Raw genomic sequence first — 27196 nt, 5'->3', positions numbered from 1 at the left:
GAACACCTTTATAGCATTTCATCATGGTTTTAGCAGAAATATACATTTTTAAGGAGTAATCATGCCATAGTCATAATTATTTAAGTTCCTAGCTCGTGTTGTTTTGAATGCACAAAATCTATTAGACATTACATTATGGACCAAATTACCTATAACAATTTTAAGTAAAAAGTCTTTTAATAAAGAGTGAACATTACAACATACTTTAAATAAATTCATAAAACCCTGAAGTGCAATAAATGCTTTTTATTGTATGCTCATTTCAATGAGTAACATTTAGAAATAATAATCCCACATAACAATGACAATCTTATTTTACAGCGTGTACATCATTTACAGCCACATAACACACTATTTTAGATTTTCCAAATTTAATATTCTGAAGTTAAGAAAGATAAAAAATTTATTCTCAAGGAACAGATCCTTATCTGGTGCAAAAACAGAAAGGTGAACATTATTTAAAACACAAAGTCACAATATAGCATAAAGTAAAATTACATTTTAGTTATGTTGAACAGCTGAGTGGAAACATGAAGCAACTATAACTTAAAAGTACACATCATATGCATTACATTTATGAACAGGAGTTTCATTAAATTTCCCTAAACCAGCTTTTTATATTAAGCGCCATTTTGATTTGCAGCATGCTAACACAAAGCATTGTTAAAGGGATGCATATTTTAAATTTATACACTGTAAACTGAATATCCACCTCCAAACTCTACTGGCAGCTTAGTGTTTTGTTAAATACTGCATATATATTGCATCATATTGAAAATTCATGTTAATAATATGGTATATAGATTTTAAAAAATCAAAATTTCCAATAATGGCATAAAATTGCACCTTTAAACATTAGAGCAAGTACAAATAGAACAATCATACTTGCTAAGACTGCCCTAAAAAGAAACTTCTAAACATAGTATTTAAGAAAACTGTTCTCCCAGTTTAAACTTTAGATCATTAAGAAATATAGTGCTAACTTTATTTGCAACACTACTGTTGCATCTGTTTTAGAAAGCCACATTTGACTCAAACATACTTTTGTCATATATGCCATACTGAAAAATCAACCCGAACATCAGAAAAAAGAGAACTGTAATCCTAAACTTCACTTTACACTTCAGGAAAGAATGCTATATTTTAAACATCCTATCCTGTGATAAAATCTTAGCAGCTCTGAAATTCTTTTTAATAGTACTGAATTAATATAAGCTGTTTTCCAGTGGAATTTCTTTTAATGGATACATAAAACTTTTGCCATTTCTGGAATTCAATTTTCAGGTACCATAAAAAAGGCCCAATGACTAAGTGACTGATGCATGACTAAATTTTATTTCCCCACTTCATTTCTAAAATCACATAAAAGTGAGGCTTGCTTGCCATAGCAAAGCATTGTTAAACTCAATTATGTATGATCTATTCAGAAGTATTGATCTCTAGTATGATCAGCCAATAAAGTCATTGTCTTTGCTCTTCCCTTCTGTAGTTTATGCATATAACACTATTAAATAGACACTTAAGAGTTTTTCTGCAACCATTCTATGGTGCTTCTTAAATTCTTTAAGTAATTTTCAAAGGGGTATAAGATCCCCTGTCATTTCAAATATTTCAAGATCTCTAATACAAAGAATGTAAAGTTATGATTTACTATCAAGCTTTGGAACTAGATGAAACAGTTCATGAAATTTTCATCCCATGTAGTGTATCATATTTTCTAAATAGCTTCTTTCTTTATATTGATCTTATTACATAAGAGCCTCCTTGTGGTGCCTCATAATATGCTGATTTTTTTCTGATGGTCTTCGGAATCCCTTCTTGCAGAATTCACACCTGTGTGGATAGTCTTTTGTATGTATTGATATCACATGTCGTTTAAAGCCCGATGCATCTGTAGTGCTGTATTCACAATACTCACATTGGTAAATCTTCCTTCCAGTGTGGGTCTTCATATGTTTTTTGAGTTCATTTTGTTGCCTGAACCCTCTCTTGCACCTTTTACACTTCAATGACTGATCCTTAGTATGAACTGAAAGAATATGACCACTAAGAATAAATGGATCTGATGTTTTAAAGTCACAGTGCCTACACTGATGAATCTTCCTACCCTTATGGATATCACTATGCTTTTTGAGCTCAGAAGGACGATGGAAACCTTTTTCGCAGACCTCACATTTGTGAGGAAAATCCTTAGTATGGACAGATATGATGTGCCGCTTAAGGTCACTTGAGTTGGTGCTCTTATGGTCACAATGAGGACACTGGTGTGTCTTATGTCCTTGAAACAAATCCAGATGGCGTTGAAGCTCCCTCTCATCACCAAATGCTTGAGGACAATGCTCACATTTATATGGCAAATTGTTACCATGTTTAGACTTAATGTGAGTTTTCAGATTTGACTGATCTGCACACCTGAAGACACAATACTGACACTGATATGGCTTCTCACCAGTATGGGTTCTCATGTGTTTCTTGAGTTCAGAAGGATGTCGAAAGCCCTTACCACACTCAACACAAACATGAGGAAAATTTTTGCTATGAACAGCCAGTAAATGTCTGTTTAACAGTCCTTGTTCTGCAGTTTCATAGTCACAGTATTTGCACTTGTGCATCTTCGGCTCCTTGTCTCTTAATATAAGTTTATTTGAACTCAGTGGACTAGCCTCTCTGTATCTTCGTGTGTATTCTGTAAATTCATGGGTTTTGTCAACTTTGTTTATAAGCTTATGGCTTTCCAAGTGGTTATGGAAACTCACTTTCTTGTTAGTTGTGAAGTCACAATCTGTACACTGGTATTTTTTTCTCATCAAATGATCAGGATGATTCTTCATGTGTCTTTTCAAGAATCCCCTGGATTTAAACTTTTTTGTGCAAATATGGCAAGGGTATACTGTCAGGGGCTGTCCATCAGGGCCTATTATAACAGCTAGATAAAAAAAAAAAGGAAGTTATGACAGTTGGCCAGATTGTTTTAAAGGGTTTTACAACAAAGGTGCCAAAATTAGCTGACATTCACAATGTGAGAACTATACTAGTAGAATAAAATCCTGTAGAATAAAATGCACATTAAAAGTGATTTGTGATAAAATACCTCATTAAAAAGTAATGAGCATCACCATAGTATAGACCATTCACCTGTCAAAATGTTATATACATTTTGTAAACCAGAAATAGGCAACCTCTGTGAAACCAACCTGAAAATTCTCTTTGAAAACAACATCTGGGTAAAGAGCATACAAGCATAGTTTTACTAAATGTCAAGCACTTAAAAAAAAACCAACTATTTAAATCAAACGCAAACAGGTATTTGGAATAGGACTACTCTGTAACAATGGACTTCTTTTCCTTTGTTTACCAAAAAATGTTTCCACGTTTCAAATCATTATAATATTCATAAAGTATTAGTATTTTTACCTGTTTGCCACTGCCTGGTTTCTCCCCTTCTCCTCTTCTTGGCTTTTTGTTTAAGTACTTTATTTGTATTAATGCTATCACAAATTTGAAGGTACTGTGCTGCTGTACTACTTCTGCTTTCTAATGTTGAGTCCAAAGTATTTCCTGAAAAAAAAATGATACACTATTAAATTACATAATATTTATACTTTTTGGTTTTGGATAGATGAATTACTAGAGATGACATGGCATTAAGTTACCATTGCGGTACTAAATTCACAAAGTATACCCATATTCTTTCTTTTATACCCTTACACACACACACACACACACACACACACACACACAACTAAAAACACTTTAAATATCACGTGAAATTAACTTTAAACTATCTCAATTTATTCATCCTAACGGAATAAACTAATAAGGTGAATGTAACATGAGACAATGAATTTTATGACCCAAACAAAATATTGGCATCAGATCAATTTCTCACCAATGAAGGCCGATGATGTCAGGCTCTGCGCTGACAACGCAGAACCTATTTGGAATTTTCTCACCCTGTCCGCCCCCCAACCCTCTCCCTCTCTGAAAATGAACGAATAAACAAAAAAAAACTTAAAAAAAGAAAATAGTTCTGCCCCAAAGAAGACATTAACAAGCAACTGGTATCAAGGAGAATTTTTACTTTAAAATAATTTCTATTTTAACCTTGGCTGCAGCAACTTTTTACTAGACATGTCTCTGGAGGCAAGGGAAACAAACAGAAGCAAAAATCAACTATTGGGACCTCATCAAGATAAGAAGCTTCTGCACAGCAAAGGAAACAATCAACAAAACAAAAAGGCAACTGACGGAATGGGAGAAAATATTTGCAAATGACATATCGGAAAAAGGGTTAGTATCCAAAATCTATAAATAACCTATCAAACTCGACACCCAAAAAACAATCCAGTGAAGAAATGGGCAAAAGACATGAACACACTTTTCCAAAGAAGACATCCAGATGGCTAACAGACACATGAAAAGATGCTCAACATCATTTATCATTAGGGAAACACAAATCAAAACCACAATGAGGTATCACCTCACACTTGTCAGAATGGCTAAAACTAACAACACAGGAAACAACAGATGTTGGCCAGGAAGCGGAGATATGGGAACACTTTAGTGAGAATGCAAACTGGTGCAACCATTCTGAAAAACAGTATGGAGGTTCCTCAAAAAAGTAAAAATAGAACTAACCCATGACCCAGCAATTGCACTACTAGGTATGTATCCAAAGGATACAAAAATGCTTATTTGAAGGGGCTCATGTACCCCAATGTTTATAGCAGCACTACCAACAATAGCCAAATTATGAAAAGAGCCCAAATATCCACTGAGTGATGAATGGATAAAGAAGATGTGGTATATATATACAATGGAATATTACCCAGCAGCAATCAAAGAGGATGAAATCTTGCCATTTGCAACAACATGGATGGAATTCGAATGTATTATGCTAAGTAAAATCAGAGAAAGATAAATATCATGTGATTTCACTCATATGTGTATTTAAGAAACAAAACAGGTGGACAAAGGGGAAAGGAAAAAAATAAGATAAAAAGAGAGAGGGAGGTAAAAAGAGACTTTAATACAGAGAACAAACTGAGTGTTGCTAGAGGCCTGTTGGGTGGGAAGATGGGCTAAATGGGTAATGGGCATTAAGGAGGGCATTTGTTGGGATGAACACTGGGAGTTTTATGTAAGTGATGAATCATTAAATTCTACTCCTGAAATCGTTATTACATTATATGGTAACTAACTTGGATTTAAATAAAATTTTAAAAAATTTAAATAAATAAAAAAACACCATTACATTTAAAAAAACAAATAAAATAAAATAATTTCTATTTTATAATTTTCTCCATAGTAGCCTTTTATGATTCATATTGTAAGTTGCCCAACATCTGTATCATGAGATAAAGCTAAAATGAACTGCACTTTCAGAATAACATGCATTATGTTTGTACCTAAATTAATCAATTCCCCAAAGAGGAAAACTCTTATGTAACTAACTAGATAAGATATGACCAGGCAAGTAAGAGTCTAACCTATGTCTCCATACACACAAACCAGTAACTGGTTATTTTCCAAACACTATATAAAACTGGCTATTTAACTTACATGTCGCATATAATGCTCTCTTACCTGATGCTTGACAATCTTCATACCTCCGGGAAACTCTTCTTTCATCTCCTAAAAAAAAAAAAGGCTAATTAAAAACTGATATGCTGAGTATAATGATTACTAGTGGATCACATCTTAATCTACAAAACTCTTACTTTGACCATTGTTCCTTGGATTAAACTTTTTTGTTGTTGAGTTCTTCCACTCCCATAGATTAGATATAATTTCACGCACTGAAAATAAGGGCTACTGTTAGCATCCTTGGAACTGTTAAAATCTAGAACAATCTTATTTTTAAAATAAAAATTGAGTATATATTTCTGCAGAATACACTCAAAATTGAAGATGTTCAATAAATGACTGTTGAATGAATGAACCTTTGGAAAAACTGAGATAAGATAATGCATTTGAACACCAAAACTTTTCAAAATAAAGAGTATACCTGGACCTTCTTGTAAATTAAGTAGGAATGAGGTTACATAGAAAGAAAAAAAAAACCTGATAAATTTACCTTCCATTAGATCAATTTACCTTCCATTAGATACTTTCTAGAAGAGCACACCTGGTTTCCTGTTTCTTTTCAAACCCCCCAAATCTTATTTGTGGTGTTAATACATGAAATAAGTTTTTGAAAAAGGGGAAGGATCAATTTTCAAAGGATATTCCTATTTTAGAAAAATAAAACTTTTTATGACACTCACTTATACAGGTAGGATTTTGAATAAAGCCTACTGAAAAACAATAATGCATTAAGCAAGGCTCATTTTAAATAACACAAGATATATGGTAGGAAAATCACGTATGTAACTAGAGATTAATCAGTCCACAGCAAAACATTTTATATTAGTCAACTCATGAGGGCCATTAGCACAGCATATTTAATGACCTAAAGGCTGATCAAATAGATATGTTATGTACTTAGCAGGTGAAAAAATGCCAGTGTCCTACCATATGCCGCAGCCCAGACAACAGGGACAATTGTTTTATTAACATCAGAGTCCTCAAGCTGAGTCTCAGGGAGAGAAGTTCCTTCCTCTTCCCCTACAATGACTTCCATGTAAACTTCATCTGCTATTTCAGCGCAACCTAAATTTTAGAAATAATTGCTTGTTTATAACCCCAAATATTTAATAAATGGGTAAAAAAATTCCAAACAATTAAAATTTTCCAACTGTCAAGATTTCAATTTTGTTAATTTTAAAATTACATTAGGCACTTTGGAGACGAGTGCCTCTAGGAGACAATCATTTATTAAAACTCTTATTCTCCTCTTAGAACCTATCCTATGAAAATGACTTTTAGATTATGTAAAACATTTGCGCTTGGAATATATTGACTAATTTTATAGTCCACTGGGCATTACAAAGTTGTAAAAAATGCTGCAGTCCATAATTGTGCTTGACTGATCTTTAGAACTCAGAAAGCATTTCCCATAGAATCAATACTAGAAAGTGATCCTTACTACCCCATATACTATAACTTAAATGCAGTTCTGTACACGCATTGAAAAGTAGTCAAAAATACTAGTAATTGAAAAAAATTTAAATAAAAATAATCAAAGTCATATATATGTATATATAAAACATAATGTATATATAAAGTGGTCTTCATGTATATGTGGACATCCTTTAACAGGCAGGATTTTCAGAGACTCTACTGAGAAAAGAAGCATTAAGTGAGACTCACTTTTTAAAAATATAGTATCGGAGTAAAAAAATATAAACCTAGAGAGTCATTTAGTATATTTTATGTGACATAATCATTTCGATTTAAGCTGTTAGGTAAAAAATTGGCTTTGAATTTATGCTTTTCCTTTGATTCACATACTGGGAGCTTCTATTCACTATGGAAGCAATGTGGAAAAAATGTGAGAAAAAAGTGTCCCTTTTCTCCCAAGTTTCCCTTCTTTCAATTAACGAGAAAGAGACACTGGTCTAAGCTTTCCACTTAGACAAGGAATTCTGGCATCAGTTAACTTAAGCTTCAGTCTCCCAACTTTTATTGTGCCCCTTTGCTGACCAATGAGTAAAAAATAATAATAAAGAATTTAAAGACCAAATAGAAATTACTTCATTTAACACTTTTCCTCTCCAATCAAATCCTCTAGACTTACTTGTTTTTAGATTATCAACTGTGGTGTATTATTCATGTTTGGGATTGGAATTCAGCTTCCCATGGCTTCTAAGGAAGGAAATCTGAGGCGTGGAGGTCAGAGCACAGTCTAGGAAAAGCTGAGTATTATCTAGGTAATGCACTCAAGTGGAGGCTTTTGCCCTTCCAGGGCAAAACAAAATAGTTTTGTCTCAGCATGGAAAGAAGACAGAAAAAGCCATAGTGAAGGGCTGCATTCCTACACTGAGGTGAGAGTGTAACATGCCCTCATAAGGAAATGGGCAGCATGGCAGGAAAGGAAATCTGAGGAGTTATTTTCACCGTATGGTACTCAGCCCCAAGAAACCTTAAGCAGCAACTACTTGGAGACCATCAAAGGCATAATAAGTAAAGATCCTGGGAGCTTAACTTACTTGGGAGAATACTTACTCATCTAATCCTTCAGTGACAGAAGGAGAACAACCAGTTAGCCTTTCCACTGCTAAATCCAGAGAGGCCAATGGTGTTCACTGCCATGTGGAAAGAACACTGGCAGTAGAGTTAGATAGCTAAGAGTTGAAATTGTACATTCCTCCCTTAATATTACAATGATCTTGGGCAATTACTTAAGTTCCCTGAGCACTTTTTTCCTCCCATAAAACAAAGATAATACCACCTACCTCGGAGACGAGTTGTATTAAATATTTATGCAACATATCCAGTAACACAGACAAAATAGATGCCCAATAATTACCTATGTATTTGTGGGCTCTAATGAAGTCAGGAACCCTATGTTGTGTATCTCTGTATCCCTAGTATCTGAGACATAGTATTTCATGTTTGCTGATTTGAATAATACATGTATGCATGAATGGTCAAAAGGACTGTTTTCTTTTAAATTAATTACAGCAAAGGTCTGACTTATTTTATTGAACTTTGCTCCTATATAGTGCTTGTATCTCTGAGATTGCTTATTTTTTTTTAAAGAATGCATGATGGCTACTGATAAGTCACTACAGTGCCCCTTTTTCTTACTAATATCATCTTCTTCTTGAGAAGAATCTTTAACTGCCATGTAAACCATCTTCTCCCGCTGCATTCGACTCTGGTCAAGCACTCCAGCTACAGAATGTCCATTGGTGTACTCACTCTCTGTGACAATTTCTGTTCCACCTTAAAAATTAAATCACATATCAATATAAAGAAATATCACGAAATAATTCCCTAAGTCAATAAGGAAGATATATAAGAAATATTTTCCTTTGGAAAAATATTCCCCAAAATATTCCAATATAATGTCTAAGTGTCAAGAGAATTTTCTTATAAAATACACTCTGAATTTTCAGTAACCACTGAGAAATAACAACAAATGTTAACATTTACATCACATTTATATGCAAAGCACTATAGAAGTCTTTAATATGTATTTTACCCATTTAGTCTTCACAATAGCCCTATGAGGTAGTTACTATCATCATGGCCATTTCATGGATGAGGAAACTAAGGCAGAAAAAGGTTAAGTAACTCACCAATAACCACTCAGCTAAATGGCAGAACTAGGATTAAAATCCAAGCAGCCTGCCTCTAAGCCTGCCCTTAAATACTCATTATAACTTCCTACTCTAAATCAAAGCCTCTCCACTCATTTGTTTTGATAATCCCAACCATAACATTCTACTTATGTTGAAAGAATCCAAGAATGATATATTCTGCATTCCTGCTTATTCACATACAATTTTTTAATATTCCATCCCCAAAGAAGTCTATAAAAATCTGCACTGGGGTGCTGGGGTGGCTCAGTCGTTAAGCATCCGACTTTGCCTCAGATCATGATTTCACAGCTCATGGGTTCGAGCTCCGGGCTCTGTGTTGACAGCTCAGACCCTGGAGCCTGTTTTGGATTCTGTGTCTCCCTCTCTCTCTGCCCCTTCCCCTCTTGTGCTCCATCTATCTCTCTCAAAAATAAATAAACATTAAAAAAATCTGCAGTTTATGGGGCGCCTGGGTGGCTCAGTCAGTTAGATGTCTGACTTTGGCTCAGCTCATGATCTCGCAGTTAGTGAGTTCAAGCCCCGCATTGGGTTCTGTGCTGACAGCTCAGAGCCTGGAGCCTGCTTCAGATTCTGTCACCCTCTCTCTGCTCCTCCCTTGCTTGCACTCTGTGCCTCTCTCTCAAAAATTAAAAAAAATAAATAAAAATTTAAAAATCTTCACTTTAAAAGACAGTCACCAGAAAAGAATAAGTTTTCATTCATAACTATTATAGCAATAAATTAAAATTAGTCTTTGTACCTATTTCAACATCATCTTCAGCCTCAGCTTTAAATATATACACTTTTATTACTTCTGAACCAAATCCATCTTCTTTAACATCTTCCTGTGAACCATCACTGCCAATTTTTAATGGTGTGTTCCCCATATGCTCTAATTTTTCCCCAACATCATCCACTGTAAAATATAAAGAAGAAACTATTTTAGACAAAAAGTATAACTGACATTTAGTGGATGTCATAAGAGCAACATGAAATGTGTTGATCACCTATCCACTGTATTCACTTTATGACCTATTATGCAACTACTGAAAGTGCTTTGTTTCATGAAAAAACAATATACAACATCAGATATACTACACAATTGTAACTACAGAAAAAATTTATTCAGAGATTTTAATTTATATATATGAAATACTTAATAACCACAGAGCCTTAATTAAGATGGTTTTGGAAACAATTAAATAATCTTCCATTACATTCAACATTTTAAGTTAAATCCTAACACCAAAATTAATAACAGAAAAAATCAGAACATAAAAATACATAGTACTCATAAAATAAGCTCACATAAACAACTCCCAAACTAAATAGCAGTATTTTTAAAACCAATCAGCATATGAAATTTAGAATTGAGAAAAGAGTAAACATCACCTGAATGATTTTATAAAAAGGCCTTTTCAGAAATTATAAAAACAATATCTTAATACTCTTAATTTCTGTTGAGTCAATGGAAGACAACTTCAAACCAGAAATTTTGTATACTTCTATATTTACAAACATATGCTAGACTTAAAAATCATATAGAAAGGTAAAGCAACAATATTTGAGAGTATTACTTACATTTTAAGTATACATAAAATTTTTATTCTCTACAGTGTTTAAGAATAACATTTATTTTCACATGAATACTATGCACAAACTATGCGATAAGTACATATCAATAAACTTTGTTCTTTAATCATAAATATTAATATATTCCTTCAAATATTATATGACTACCATTTTTTATTTCAATGCTATACCTATAAAAACTGAAATATAATCTAATTGAAAATCTGCTTCTACCTATTATGTATATTATAGCATCATATATGAAACATAAAATCCTAAAGCCTCTGACTATATCTAAACAATTCCAGAGCTACTGAAAAAAGAATAAACTGACATAAAAATTAATAATTCAGTATTCTTAAAAAACGAATTTCAAGAAGATCTAAATAGGTAGAAGTCTAGATTTCCCTTACCTCCATTTTAAATTTGATACATGCAAATTCAAAAATATTCTTTTGGCCTTTCAAAATGGTGGAAAACACATTTCAGAAATTCTTTTTACAATGCAAAGCTACTTCAACTCTGTGATTAAATATAAATTATTCCATACTATTTAAGAGTTCAAAGAGTTTGTCTATGAAAGAAAGGACCTAAATAATCAAAATAAATTGACTAAATATGTTCATTCCAACATAGCCCCTAATTCTATTACTGCATTTCCTGGAAATTTTTTTTTTTACAATGGGACAGATTAAAATGAAAGAAAAACAAGATGAAGTATCTTATATTATCGATTTAATAATAGCTTCTCTTTTAAAACATGTTGAATAAAGCAATGACATCACAGAAAAAAATTAAAAGAGGCAATTTAAGATTTCAGAAAATGTTTTCTCATTCTTGAAAATAAAGACATAAGATATACAAAACCTCAAAAAGTGTCCAAAATATGAATTTCTTAAGTTGGAATAACTTATAGTAAATAAATGAAATACTGAAAATACTCTCATTTGATAAATACTGCTTTATTATCATTGAATGGTTTAAAGTGATCATAGCTACTTCTGGAACAAAATTGAATTAAAACTATAATTCACAAAATTAAAGCTCATGAAATGAAATACACATTTTTTGGTCACTTCTCAATAATTTTGTACCATAGTTTTTGCTTTAAATATTGAAATAACTGTTGCTATCCTGATTCCATTTATACCTTAAGGTCATCCATGGTTTAACGCATCCATTATTTTCTACTGAGATTCCTCAGAATGAGCAACTTTGAAATGTATTGAGTAACCAAACTTATTTTGTATTTTAAGATTACAGAAGGTTATAAAGTTATTAAAATGTTACTATGCAGTTTTAAGAGATAAACCATCAACTTCACCAAGATTTATTCTGTATTCTTTGTTACAGAAAGTACAAAGGTAACAAAGATTTAATGGTCAATCAAGCGATTTTAGAAATGGATCCTCAAAGACTCTTAATGCAAATACTAAAAATACCCCAAATTAAGGCTTGCAATATCCAAGTCCCACAGTGTTGTTTCTTAACCCACAGGACATTCCAGACGGTAATAGCAAGTAATATTATCCACATCACAGAATTCTACTGGTGCTAAATGTAACATAAAACAGTAAGATGCATTGTTGATAAGTCTGCTAATGTTTGATATTCCTTTATAGAAATCAATAGCACAATTTGATTAAAAATTCAATACAACATTCATTTTAAAAGCTAAGTAGGTTTTTTACTGCACCCCTTTTATGTTACATCTACCAAAATTATATTATGGATATGTTATTATCAGTATAGAGTATATTGATGTACTACAGAGATTATTAGATCAGGCAATATGTAAAGAATCTGTATCTCACAGCACTAAAACAAACACAAGTTACTAACATTTAGATTACAAAGGTGTGCCAGTCCCAAGTGTATACCCAAGAGATCTGAAAGCATGTCTGCACAAAATCTTGTACATGAATCTACATAGCAGCATTATTGATAATAACCAAAAAATAGAAACACCATATGTTTATCAACTGATGGATAACTAAAATGTTTATCCTTATAATTAAATATTAGTAATGAAAAGGAATGAAGTACTGACACATGCTACAATATGAATGATCCTTGAAAGATTATGCTAAATGAAAGAAGCCAGACACAAAAGGCCACAAATTACATGACTCCCTTTATATGAAATGTTGAGAATAGGTAAATCTATACAGACAGAAATTAGATTAGTGGTTGCCAGAGGAGGGGGAGTGGTATGTAGCAGAGGGGTGACTGCTAAAGGGCATGGGGTTTCTTTTTGGAGTGAAGAAAAAATTGTAAAATTGTGGTGATGTTTATACAATGCTGTGGAATATACTAAAAATCACTGCACACCTTAAATGGTGAACTTTATGGCATGTGAATCATATCTCAATAAAGTTGTTATGTTAAAAAAAACACAAAGGTGTTAACTTTTCTTTTTTACCCTTGAAATTGGTGAGGTTTGATGACATCTCCCATAATGACTATACCAAGACATTTTGCTTTTTACAAGATTATGTTCCCAAAAGAAATATACAATAAAACCTTGGTTTGGGAGCATAATTCATTCCAGAAGCATGCTTGCAATCCAAAGTAATCACATATCAAAGCGAATTTCAAGAACCACTGGCTCAGTTGTGATCATGTGACATTCAGCATCATGTACTACTCATATTGCAAGACATTGCTTGTTTATCAAGTTAAAATTTGTTAGAAATGTTTGCTCCCCTGGCAGAACACTTGCAAAACAAGTTACTTGCAATCCAAGATTTTACTATAAACTGATTTTATAGGTAAAAAACAATTTGAAAGCATTATATTGGTTCATTATTTAATGGAACTTCCTTCTTCCAGTGAAGCCTTTATAAAGATATTATGGATATTAGTTATTTTTTTTTAATTTTTTTTTCCACGTTTTTATTTATTTTTGGGACAGAGAGAGACAGAGCATGAATGGGGGAGGGGCAGAGAGAGAGGGAGACACAGAATCGGAAACAGGCTCCAGGCTCCGAGCCATCAGCCCAGAGCCTGACACGGGGCTCGAACTCACGGAGAGCGAGATCGTGACCTGGCTGAAGTCGGACGCTTAACCGACTGCGCCACCCAGGCGCCCCAGGATATTAGTTATTTTTAAAGAGCACACCTAGGATAATTTTAGACAGATATAGTTACTCTACATTACTTTACAAGTTACTTAGCACAAGTGGGAGAGCCTACCCATCTGTTAAGACAAACAATTTGTGATGTTTGGCTTAAAAGGGGAAAAAGCTCAGATGCACCTCAGATATGAGACAAAACAAATTCCCTACCTCTAAAACTTAGCTATGGTAAGAGTTCCTTATAGGAATATTAAGGGACTCAGAAATAAGACAAATGTCTGTTTTAAGTCCTCAACTTTATCTCTTAAACATTTTGAAAATCTCTATCTTGGAAAGAAAAACAGAGAAGAGGACTTTTTAAATTAACACTGAGGCCTTTAAGGTAATTTATTCTCTTCACTCCTATAAGATTCAAAGGCCAAGAGAAACCAAGAGGTAAAGAAAATGAAGTGAAGATTAAGAGATGAAGGGAAAAAAGGGAAAAAACTAAATCAAAAGAGAATAAAATAAAACAAATGAAAATGGTAAGGAAGAGCAACTAGTTCCAATTTGAGTAAAATAATCATTATAAAAATGGTCAAAGAACTGGGTGGTAGGAAAATGGGTGATATAAAAAAATATTTAATTTTTGTATATTCCATGTTCCACAATAAAAAAAAAAAAACTGCTTACGTTTGTTGTTGTTGTCCTTACTAATGATTAAGGAGTTAATTAATTCTCAGACTAAATTTCCCCTAAAATGATCCCACAGCAATCCCAGTATTTGAGCAATACAATGTTCTTTATAATCTTCAGTTTACTCCTATTAGAGTAGAAAGACAGAAGTCCTTTGCATTTGACATATAGGGCAATATAAAAATAAATACTGTGAACTAAAATATTCTAGAAACTCTTTCAAAAAAAACTTTTGCAGAATCAAATCACAGAAGACATGTTAAGGTATGACAATTCACAAAACATATAATGTCTAAATTTTAAACTATTTTAATATCAGAGTTTGACTTGACAAGTACTCTCTTTTAAAATGTTTATTTATTTGGAGAGAGAGAGAGAGCAAGGGAGGGGCAGAGAGAGAGAGAGAGAGAGAGAGAGAATCCTAAGCAGGCTCTGTGCTGTGAGTGCAGAGCCCAACATGGGGCATGATCCTATGAACTGTGAGATCATGACCTGAGCCGAAATCAAGAGTTGGGCACTCAACTGACTGAGCCACCCAGGCACACTGACAAGTACTCTTTTAAAGGCACAATATTATTTTGGTACTAGAAAGGCTACCAACTTTTGTCACACCATTTTATATAATCATAACCATAGTTGGTTTTTTTAAACATCAGGTTAAGATATAAATATGGAATTGCTTTAGTAAAGGACATCAATTTAAAAAGAGGTAATAACAGTTTGCACAGTCTTTTAGTGACTTAAATCATTCCCTTAAAAACAATGTAAATATTCACCTCCAAAAGTGGTTGTAGAGGGAAAAAGTTAACATGCTATACTTCAGAATCATATTTACAAATTAAATCTAATTTGTTTTTAGTTTTAAATTCACTGATACATATAACATATCACCACTTCATGCACACATACACATTACTCTACTTGTTGATGCACTTCCCAATCAGTCCTTTTTTATTTTAAAAAGAAAAGAAAAATCCACCATGAAAAAGTGAACTTTATCTAATTTTTATTACTTCCAACATGATCCCTCCAAATTGTATAAAGAACAGACCTACTTCTTCCTCAAGTTCCATCAATAACTCATCATGAGATTTTTATTATTGTTGCTGTTCAGGCAAACCCACCACTTAAAATGAGAACAAGATATTTCTATCTTCCTCCTTCAGATAGAATGTCTTAAAGACATCATAAAACAATCTGAAATAAACACATCAAGGCATTTTTCACACAGAATATACACACGCATATTTAGACAAAAAACAAACACAGGGAGAACTGCAGAATACAATCTGAGTTTAAGATTTCCTTTTCAAGTACTTGATAAAAAATTAATTACACATTCCTTGATATATTATACTTAAATTCCTAAGCAAAACTTAACTGACAACTCCAGTACCTACCACATTAAAAAGCAAGCAGTGGTTGCATAAAATAAACTTCCTATTTTGAAATATACATATTTACCATTAAAAATTTTATCAGTTAATGTTCTTGTTGAACCTTCCTTTTGGTGCTAATGTATTAATAAATTACATTAATTTACCTAATTGTGGTATGAACTTTCATTGAGTAAATTAAAAATATGAGCAAGTTCAAAAAGCATCTCAACAATACAGCTTTGTAAAAAATATTTTGCAAAATGATTATCCTCGTGTCTTTTATTGATTAGATCCCCCATCCCAGAAAACCTTTCCAGGTTATATATAAATAAATCTCCCAAGTAATTATGTACTTTTGTTTCACTTACAAGATATCATTAAGTAGTCTTCAGAAGTGCTCTTGACATCATCATCATCATCATCATCATCATCATCTTCGGTTTTAATAGTAACTGAAGAACCAGGAACACCACCAGCTGCTTGAATCACAGTTTCTGTATCTGAATTAGTTACAAGAACCTCCTCTGATACCATTGTGGGAGAGTCAACTCCTGAAACACAATCTTGGACCACATGTTCTAAGTGTCCATCAGGACCAGTAACAAGGTCAGCCACAAAAACCTGCTCAGGTACTCTAACGGTTTCTGTAATTAGCTCAGAAGTCAAGATATGATCACTATCATCTTCTTCTAAATCTTCTTCAATAGCAACATCAGCTTCAAGTACAGCTTCAGGAACAATTACCCCTTCTGTTACTACATCAGTCTCAGTGATGATATCAGGCCCATGGACAACTTCAGCTGCAAGGCCATGATCAAGAGTTATCCCATCATCTGTGACAACATCAGAAACTAATACAGCCTCAGGAACCGAAACAACAATATGGTCTCCATCGATATGCGCAGTACCAGCCATTCCAGCCACTATAATACAAACAATTATCAAAAAAAAGTAAAGTTATTTTATTAATTAAAAGTACTATAATATATTTAATATATCAGATGACATAAAACATTTCAAAATATGAAGTAGTCCATGCAAACTATCATCTTAAAAATCACTGACAATTTAAATGCAATAAAAACCATCACCAGGCGCATCTGGCTGGCTCAGTTGGTAAAGCATGTGACTCTTCATCTTGGGGGTTGTGAGTTCAAGCCCCACATTGGGTGTAGAGCTTACATAAAAGTAAAAAAAATAAAAACAAAAATAAAAACAAAAACACAAAACATCACCAACCAGGAATTGGGGTGGAGGTAGGTGAAAACAATGTTAGTAAAATCTAAATTAAGAGCTTAAAAACAATGCACTTTATTTTCAAGTAAAACGTAAAAGCCACAGTGAGATAGTAGAACATCTAACATAAATGAACAATAACACCACAGGTTGGTGAGGATACAAAGAAACGATCTCTCATACATCGATGGCAGAAATGTAAAATGGTAGCAACCACTCTGGAAAATATATGGCAGTTTCTTAAAAAAACTGAACATGTATTTACCATAAAACCCAACATTTACACTCTAGGGCATTTTCCCTAGAGATATTAAAACATATGTTTACACAAAAAACTGTAGATAAAAATTCATAACAGGTCATTGTGGCTATTACACATAATTGCAAAAAAATAGAAAACAATCCAATTGTACTTCCAGCAGATAAATGGTTGGTAAAACCAACTCTGGCACATCTCTATCATGGAATACTACTCAGCAATAAAAAAAGGTGACAGACTATTGATACATTCAACACCTGAATGAATCTCCGGAAAATTAAAGCAAATTACTAAAGATTATGATACTATATAATGTATAAATGGAATAATTAATGTAACATTCTCAAAATTACAAATTATAGAGATAGACAACAGATTCAAAGTTGCCAAAGGTGAGGGTGTGTGTAAATATATTGGCATAGCATATATATGGTAATGGAATAGTTCTAGATCTTTATTGTGGTAGTGTTTACAAAAATCTATATATATAGGGTAAAACTACACAGAACTATATACACTTACACAAATATATGTAAAAATAATGGTGATAACTTCAGAAGGTCTTTAGTCTAGTTAACAGTAATGCACCAATGTTAACTTCCTACTTTTGATACTGTAGTACAGTTATATAAGATGTCACCATTCCAAGAGGAGGAGTACAAGCTACATGGGACTCTATGTACTATTTTTTCTACTTCTTTTAAGTATAGTATTTCAACAAAATTAAAATCAAAATAAGAAGGACACACAAACATAAATGCGTACTAATGTTAAATTAAGTTTGTAAAATATGGCAAGCTTAATACATTATAAAATATGCATTAGAAGCATAAAAGTCCCTAAAATTCTTTATCTTATAAGAATTACTATATTCAAAAGTGGAAAGCATCTTTTAACACCTGATTTGGGGGGGAAAACCCAACTCACTGTAGACAAAGATTTGGTTTGATAAAATTCATACATAGGGACTCTAAATTTCACTAAGTTCTAAACCAGTAAGTCTAAAGGAACAAAGCTTTAAACAATGTTTTTCTTTTTTTTTTTAATTTTTTTTCAACGTTTATTTATTTTTCGGAGAGAGACAGAGCATGAATGGGGGAGGGGCAGAGAGAGAGGGAGACACAGAATTGGAAACAGGCTCCAGGCTCTGAGCCATCAGCCCAGAGCCTGATGCGGGGCTCGAACTCCTGGTCTGGGAGATCGTGACCTGGCTGAAGTCGGACGCTTAACCGACTGCGCCACCCAGGCACCCCTAAACAATGTTTTTCTTGAGCACCAACTCCTACCTTCTTTACAAATATTATAAAAGTATAAAATCACTTCATGAAGAACTCTTAAGTTTTGCCTCACTGAAGTGTACAGGAAACAAATTAATAGAGTCTATAGTCCAGGTTATAACAAAATTATCTACATTAAATAATCTAATACAAAGCCTTCTCCACATAATGATCACTTTCTATAAAGTCATACCTGAAAGAGTGCTATACAGTGTTCACTATTATTAACCAATTCATTATGGAAGTTAGTTAACAAGTTAATATGGAAACCAGTACACTATCAAAAGATAAAGTGAGAAAGGAAAACTACCTTTCAGGATTATCTTCCTTTCTACCCCTCTGTACTGTCCTCAATATTCTCAAACTCTTTTTTTTAAAAATTTTTTTTTTCAACGTTTATTTATTTTTGGGACAGAGAGAGACAGAGCATGAACGGGGGAGGGGCAGAGAGAGAGGGAGACACAGAATCGGAAACAGGCTCCAGGCTCCGAGCCATCAGCCCAGAGCCCGACGCGGGGCTCGAACTCACGGACCGCGAGATCGTGACCTGGCTGAAGTCGGACGCTTAACCGACTGCGCCACCCAGGCGCCCCAATATTCTCAAACTCTTACCTAAACCACCATATTACCCCAAAAGGAGAGAGCTTCAATCTTGAAAATCTGGTAAGCAAAGGGAGTATGTATAAAACAAGTACTTTCTATTCACTGGTTACTCCACCAGCCATTTTGGACATGGGGAGTTGGTGGAGGTTCAAATCGAACATTCAACCAGACTAGAAATGTGGTTTTTAACAAGGAAAAATTAAATGTTAAGCCTATAAAATTCATAGTATTGGAGTTCTATGTATATAAACAATAAAATGAATATTTTATAAAATCCTTCCACAAGTCAGACTTAAAATATGGAAAATTCTGGAGGTTAGTTTGGTTCCTGAGAGTACACACTAGGGAATGATGGAAAGATAGAATAACACCAAATGCTGGCCTGGGTTCAGATTAACCTGACTGGGAAGATTCTAGCCTCTACTCTAGTAGGAACTTACAGGTCAAAATAAACCAGATGTAAGCATTAAAATAAATCCAAATATGCTTGTTCACACTGAACTAAATAATAATATCAAGGATCCTAGACCAAGAATTGACAAGTTTCCCACAGGGTGCTGACATATTACTCAGACCAAGATCCAAGATGTCCCCTATTAAATTTTGCTTTTTCCTCTCATCAGCTCATCTGCTTAGTTAGATCTCATGGGGTTAGTTAAGCTCATCTGCTTAGTTTTCGTCTCATCTGCTTAGTTAGATCTCATTAAACTTCTAAACAAAGTCACTTATTTAACTACGCACTAGCTGTATTTATTGCTTCCTGACTATGCATCAAGCAACCTACTAATATTTTTATAAATATTATCTTATTTAAGCCTCAGAACAACTGTATGATGTATTACTATCTCCTTTTTAAATATGAAAGAACTATGGTTTAGAGAAGTTAAATAAACTTGCCCAAGGTTCAAGCTGAGGACTGAGCTTATTGTTTAACTCTAAACTGGCTGTTTTCTACCTGTCTACAGGAGGAGAATAAAGTTTATTTACTCTACATACTGTTTTTAAGAGATTTATAGGGTTAACCAAGTGAGTCACTATTAAAGGAACAGTTTGAGAGAGAGAGTAAAAAGATCTATCACAAAGTCACTCAATTAAATTTTAAAGCATTTAGTAAGCAGCATTAAATGGTATTAAAAATGTATCTCACTAGGTAACAAATTATAAATGGTAAGAAATCATCATTTAAAAAGTGTGAAATCAATGAGGTAACCAAATAACAATAAGAAATAAGTCATCATTTCAAGAATTTCCCATTTCACTAAAGTTATTTCATTTAAATATGAATACCTGAAACTTCACCAGAGGTATAGCATAAAATTTGGTATTTGTTGGGTCTGTCTTGGGCCACATGTAAGGCTGTTTTGCTATTTAAATCACTGAGCAACCAACATACTTTTTGCATCAATAAAATCTTAACTATTAAATTCAATGGAACAGATTCCAAAGAGAACCATTGTACCGAGACACAAGCAAAGTTATACAAACCGTTTTGTAAATTTAAAAATCTCAAATATCCTTCAAAAGAAACTGGCCTACTAAGCTTCTGAATTAATGTTTCAGGTTCTTATATAATAGCCAGCCCATCCTGACCAAGAACATTATAGAATTTAGAGATCCTCTGACACAGTATATTTACTTGACTAGCTCTACTTGTGTATGCCAACTCTGTTTCACAAAGATCATTAATTTTAGGGATTCCAAATATCTAAGTTTCTATGTTGACAGAAATTTAATTTTTTTTTACATTTATTCATTTTTGAGAGAGAGAGAGAGCACAAGCAGGGGAGGGGCAGAGAGAGAGGGAGACACAGAATCCGTAGCAGGTTCCAGGCTCCGAGCTGTCAGCACAGAGCCTGATGTGGGGCTCGAACCCACAAACTGCAAGATCATGACCTGAGCCAACGTTGGACGCTTAACCGACTGAGCCACCTAGGCGCCCCAATTTGAAGAGAAACTGATACAGGCTGCAACATGGATGAAACTTGAAAACCAGGCTAAGTGAAAGAAGCCAGACACAAAAGGCCACATATGGTATGATTCAATTTATGTGAAATGTCTGGAATAGGTAAATCCATAGAAATATTAGTGGTTGCCTAGGTCTGGAGCAGGGTAGGGGGTGACCACTAATGAGTATTAGGTTTTATTTCTTCAATGACAAAATGTTCTAAAATTAGGTAGTGGTGATGTTTGTACTACTCTGTGAGTATAATAAAACCACTGAATTGTATTCTTTAAAATGGGTAGGCTGTATGATATATGGATTATTAACTCAATAAGAAAAAAAAAGGATGTACATAATGTATTTCAACATGCATGTTCTACTTCCCTACCAACTAAAAGGAAGTAAAGTATTAGATGTAATAAGGGGTTGATTAAACCTTAAAACACTGAAGAAGAACAAGGAAAAAGAAGGTAAGAGGAGCATCAAGGAAATATTCACCAGCAGTAAATGGACATTTTTTTTCCCCAATCTTTGAAAGGAATCAGGCTTTACTTGCTAATACGCAACTTCTTCAGGAGTGAGGGGGGTCTGGAAGTTCACCAAATGCTACAGGGTGGGTTAAATTTTGTATCATATGGAGACAATACTGTATTTTTTCCATTTCTAAGGTATCTTATTTTTAAAATTTTTAAAGGTTTATTTATTTTTGAGAGAGAGAGAGAGACAGAGTGAGAGTGGGGGAGGAGCAGAGAGAGCGGGGGACAGAATCTGAAGCGGGTTCCAGGCTCCAGGTTCCAAGCTGTCAGCACAGAGCCTCATGCGGGGCTTGAACTCACGGACCGTGAGATCATGACTTGAGCTGAAGTCAGAGGCTTAACTGACTGAGCTGCCCATGTGCCTCATAAGATATCTTATTTTTAAAAGGCAAAAAATTAAAGGTGACATTTCAACCAAAACTTATTAACATACTGAAGTTAAAGTGTTCCAGTATTTTAAAAAAACTACCTCTAAGCAAAGAATTCACAACATTCGTTGTGAAAGCTTTACTCTTGAATTCTTTGTCCTTCTTGTAGAATTTATTCCTGTACTTTTTACACCCAAATCACTTCTAAGTCATTCATAATCAACACAATTGACTTCTGATTCACTTAGCAGAATAAATCAATGATTGCTTTCTACTTCATCAATTGACTATATTGTCATCTTGATCTCAACCATATTCAATCTTGATCTGTGCACCACATCTTTATTCATCAGACAGAAGTGTCATGGAATCAGAACTGGAGAAGACCTTAAATGTTATCTAGTCCAATCCCCGCACAAATCTGAAGTAAGTAATTTGTCCAAGTTTACACAGATAGTTAATAGGACAGCCAAGACTAGAATCCAGTTCTTCTGATTCTTAACATTGTGGGCTTTACAACAGGGGAGAAAATAACATATTCAACCACATTAATGTGAAAACAGTAGTAACATTTTCTTAATTGAGAAAAGTATCACTAGTTGTAATCCTCCATCCCTAATATCCTCTTTGACAATTCCACAATACCTTGTGTTTTTTGTTTATCCCAATTTACTATTTGTTTTTTCTACTCTCACTCCACTTTTCCTCAATTCTTACCACTCTATCCTTGCCTCTAATAGTTCAGATACCTCAATCTCTTCTAAAATTCAGACTGACCCTACCCAAATTCAGTTTCTTTGTTGACTGTTATACAGTCTTAACATCTTCATGAAAATAACTACTGTTAAGAGGCTACTGAAAAACCTGGCCACAAAAGCAGAGAATCTTTTCTTTTTTAAAAAAAGAAAAATGTAATGCTATTAGAAACAACTTTCTGAAGATACTGCATCAGAATATAATTAACCACCTAATGCATGACTTTCCTATATCACAATATAAGCATATAACTTCTTTGAAATGATTAAAGTAGTTCCTTTACCAGTTTTATTAACAAAAGCAATTTAAAATGTATTTTAGAAAACCAATTTAAAATTCCCTATATTAGAGAACTAATGTGGTTAATTATGTAAGCTGAATTTTTTCATTTTCAATGCCATATTATTACTATATTCCAAGTTTCCTTACCTCAACCTTCCCACAAAATTTTAAGAACGACTCTAAGCAGACTACTGACACATAGCTTTACTTTAAGAAAATGAACCCTACAAATGGATTTTCCTAGCAAAAGAACAACTTTTCATAAATTCTCCCCTTCCTCAACATAGTTTTGACATTTGATATGCTCTGATTTTAAAAAGAAAAAAAAATATAACAAAGAAAATGCTTTACCAAAATCCTGCATAATCATGGTATGGGCCATTCTACAGTCTGATGTGTGCAATCCAAGACTTCCACCACCTGAATCCATACTTAGCAAAGTTCATTCACAAATCTCTGTAAAAGAAATGGTTTTAAAATAGTTTAAATATGTTTAGGCCAAAGTCAGTTGTTCTGAGAAAAAAAAAATGCAATGGAAAGTATGCCTCAGAACCAGGTATGCAAATCTCATTACAAAAGAAAAGAAAACAAACCATAAACCTCAATTAGATGCTTTATGTGAAAAACATAAGTAAAAGAAGGGCTAAATGAAAGGAAATAAATCAAATGGATAATAAGACACAGTATAGGTGAGGAGCCACAGGGGAAGTGATAGAAGCAAGCAAAAGAACAAAACTGTAGCACTGACATTCCAGTTAAAATGTAGGTTATAAGAGAAGAAAAAGAACAAGATGACAACAAACAATAGTTGGGATATTTATACATTACTAGAGGACTCAGGTGTCTAGTATTAGTGAATTTCATCCAGTGGCTCTCATCCATTTCTTCCAGACCCAGATCAGCCCTGCAGCGGAGCTCTGCAGATAAACTTGTGTTCCACCTCTGGTTCCCGGGGTTCTACTTATAATGTAAAATGTTCTATCCCAGTTTCCCTGGAGTTCTTTGAGCCAGTAAGGACTTCTGGCCTCACTCTACTACATTCTCTTGTCACATAGTTTTGAGGACTCATGGAAACATGACTGCTTCCTAAATGTGGTAGAGATAAGATCAATCACATATAAACATTTAGCAAATTGTTCCTTTCAGAATATCATTTACTTGTAATTCTACAACTGATTTTTTTCCTTAGTGATTAATAAAGTCATGTTAGCTTCATGTTAGTTTTGAAAGCAAGGATTCAATCTATTTCACTTCAAGTGATGTATCCTATATTTAGGATCCACAGACAGCATGGAACCTAAAGTCAGATGCTATCACTAAACATTATTTCTTACAATTACATAGGTGTATTTCCCATTCAAACATAAGATTCTAAGTATATCAACCAAAGTAATCTGTCAATTTTATAAAACATTTGTCTCATTTTTATTTAGGAGTGTTTAATAAATTAGGTTATACTGCACAAAAGATGAGATTATCATTAATGTTTTAGAAAGCTGCCATGTAAAGCAACTTAATCTATCCTTAAATAAGGAGATTACCAAGATTTTTTCCTTGCCTTAAAGTTCTGTAGGAGGCAGAAGAGTATAACATTTGAATGGTGCAGATAAAAATCCTACAGTAGTAGGTGTCATTTCTGTGTATCAATTGATTGGACAAAATCACTTTATGTATGAACAAAATTACAAATTTTTAGAAACTCTTCTGTATTTTTCAAATATCACATTGTTTTCTGTCTCCAAAATGAAGTCATCAGAGGCAAGAGAGTTCATGATAAACTATCCATATGTTCAGAGATATATCAAAATGTCATAAGGACTTATTTTAACATTTAAAACAGTGTACTATATCAACTTTGGAGTATTGTTTTATCACATAACTAATAGAACTACAAATGCCTTAAAATGTTTTAAACACTTAATTTTAATTATTAAATAAGATAAAACATTAAATTGTTAATCACCTTAATATGACTGTCTTGAAGAAATTGTAGATTTTCTTACATATTGTAAAATAAAATCTGCAGCAATTTGTTTTTGTTATTTTTCCTTCTGAACTATGTTATTTTCTTTGGAAAAGCGTTCTCTTTACCTATTGTAAAAATACATTCAAAATTAGACATTTTAAAACATTTTCAACCAAATCTCTTACACAACTTAAGAATTTTCTTTACACTTTAACGTGCAGAGTGAGGTAAAGAACGGCTCAAATGCTCAAATCTGTTCATCTAAAAAGCATCCGGAGGGATTCCAACAGAAATAACTACCTACTACGATATTAGCAACATTATTACAATTGAAATTCGACCACTTCATTAAACCAAAATCTTCTTTCTCTAAAGCACATTTAAAAAATCACTAGCTATACCTTATTTTGTAAAGTGAAAGACAACCAACCAAGGGCAAGCTTTATCCTTGCCCAATCGATAGAGAAAAATCTGCACTAGTGCTCAAAGAAGTGTAAAAAATTTTAACACATAGTGTAACTACTGTGGTAAGTATTGTACTGTATGAATACCCAATAAATAAACTGGAGCACCTTTTCCCATATAGGACGTTGAAATAAGATCAATAATAAATGAGGTATGAGTACAGCAGTGTGTTAAATATTCAATAGCCAATAGATAGCTGGGCTTCTCAACATTCTCAAGAGTGTATCTTACATCCTGATTGAATGGAGCTAACCACTAAGTACGCTTCAAGTAAACATCTTTCTATCAATGTACGGGGAGCAGAAATCACAAAACAAACAACAACAAAAAACATTTTACTCTCATCTGTCTCCTCCGAACAGCTCACTCAGGACCTAGCTTCTTGATGATGTAAACAGGGTGAGAGGTAGAAGAGAAATCTTAAGGCAGCAGAGCAAGAGAATGCCAAAGTAGTATTTGCAGATAGGAAACAAAGGAGCCCTGGCAAGTAGCAGTATTGCAGCTTTGGACGCAACCAGCTTCCCGCATAAGTCTCCCTTCCCGTGACCATGCCAAGTTCCAATCATTTCGAGCAGAACGCACAGACGTGCCCTCTTATATATTACCCATCTGACTGGATCTTAAGTCAAACAAGAGAACCTTCTCCGTGGAAAGGCAGGAGGCGAAGAGACAAGAATACCCTTTCCCCTCCTCCCTCCTCTCACTTGGTGCAGCGGTCGCTACCGCTGCTACCCACGCCGTGCTGCCCAGCCCCTCATCCTCCTCCCGCTCTCTCTGCCCCGCTACATGGGAGACGGCTGGGAACCAAAATGGTGGTGTTTTAACGGAGGCGACAACTGCCGCACACACCCGCCCCCCCCCCCCCCAGGCTCTGGCTGTTCCCTATTCCCTAAAATGCCCGATTCTGTGCCACCTCCTCGCAAACGCCACCATAACTCGCGCATTCCAAGGTTACCATAAGCGGGGGGGGGGGGGGGGGGGGAGGGGGGCAGAGAGGTGGAAGAGAGACGAGAGTGAAAGGAATATGGGGGGGGGGGTCGCCGGGAGAAAATGCCAGGGGGACGCCGCATTCTTCAATTCACCGTTTTGTTTTCCGCCATTTTCCCGTTACCCTAAACCACCGACGGTCTCAACGACGGCTCTAGACCTTAGGGGCTCTGGCCTAGGAGAAGGAGAGGTTGCCTGAGGGGGAAAACACTCACTTCCCTCAATTCCTCCAGTCACCAGCTGTGGCTGAGGAGAAAAACTGTCAGACCGAGAGGGAGGCAAAGCTTAGGGACTAGACGCCCCTTCCATTGTTCCCCTCGCCCTACACTACAGGCTGGGTGTGAGCCTCTCCTCTCACAGGAGCGACACTGAGCGCAGCGGACCCAAATCCCTCTACTTTCTCTTCAGGAGTCTCCTTACCTGCTGCCACTGCTCCTCCACCGCCGCAGTTGGATTGTGACCGCGCTCCGGATTTCTGCGGGGGTCGCCAGCTGTGGATCTGTAAGGTCCTCACATTCGGGTTTCCGAGGTTCCGTAGCCCGAGCCAATCACAAGCTACTCTGCGTCTGGGAGGCGCGCCGCCTAGTCCTTCTTTTTAACGCCGCCGACATGCTGAGGTTGCATTACG

At 34.6% G+C, this 27196-nt stretch overlaps 1 protein-coding gene across 5 annotated transcripts; it reads right to left on the bottom strand.

Annotated features, from left to right (window-relative positions):
- Window positions 1-231: 231 nt before the first annotated feature.
- Window positions 232-27196, bottom strand: ZNF711 (zinc finger protein 711). 5 transcript variants are annotated; one of them, XM_043569734.1, is made up of 11 exons: window positions 26989-27196; window positions 25114-25241; window positions 23974-24236; window positions 23502-23606; window positions 16260-16814; window positions 9949-10104; window positions 8692-8829; window positions 6514-6651; window positions 5587-5634; window positions 3415-3558; window positions 232-2926 (listed from the first exon to the last, which is right to left on the bottom strand). In XM_043569734.1, the coding sequence occupies exons 4-11, from the start codon at window positions 23578-23580 to the stop codon at window positions 1749-1751; spliced, it is 2436 nt and encodes an 811-aa protein (XP_043425669.1). In that variant the 5' UTR covers window positions 23581-23606; window positions 23974-24236; window positions 25114-25241; window positions 26989-27196; the 3' UTR covers window positions 232-1748. The 5 variants fall into 5 exon arrangements, with proteins under 5 accessions (XP_043425669.1, XP_043425668.1, XP_043425671.1 ...); XM_043569733.1 differs by having other exon boundaries at window positions 23979-24236; XM_043569736.1 differs by lacking the exon at window positions 6514-6651 and adding an exon at window positions 5721-5798 and having other exon boundaries at window positions 23979-24236; window positions 26989-27195.

This window comes from Prionailurus bengalensis, chromosome X (assembly GCF_016509475.1).
Source record: "Prionailurus bengalensis isolate Pbe53 chromosome X, Fcat_Pben_1.1_paternal_pri, whole genome shotgun sequence".
NCBI classification, from domain to species: Eukaryota; Metazoa; Chordata; class Mammalia; order Carnivora; family Felidae; genus Prionailurus; species Prionailurus bengalensis.
The sequence above is the reverse complement of the archived record's forward strand: the minus strand, read 5'-3'. Positions and strand labels throughout refer to the sequence as shown.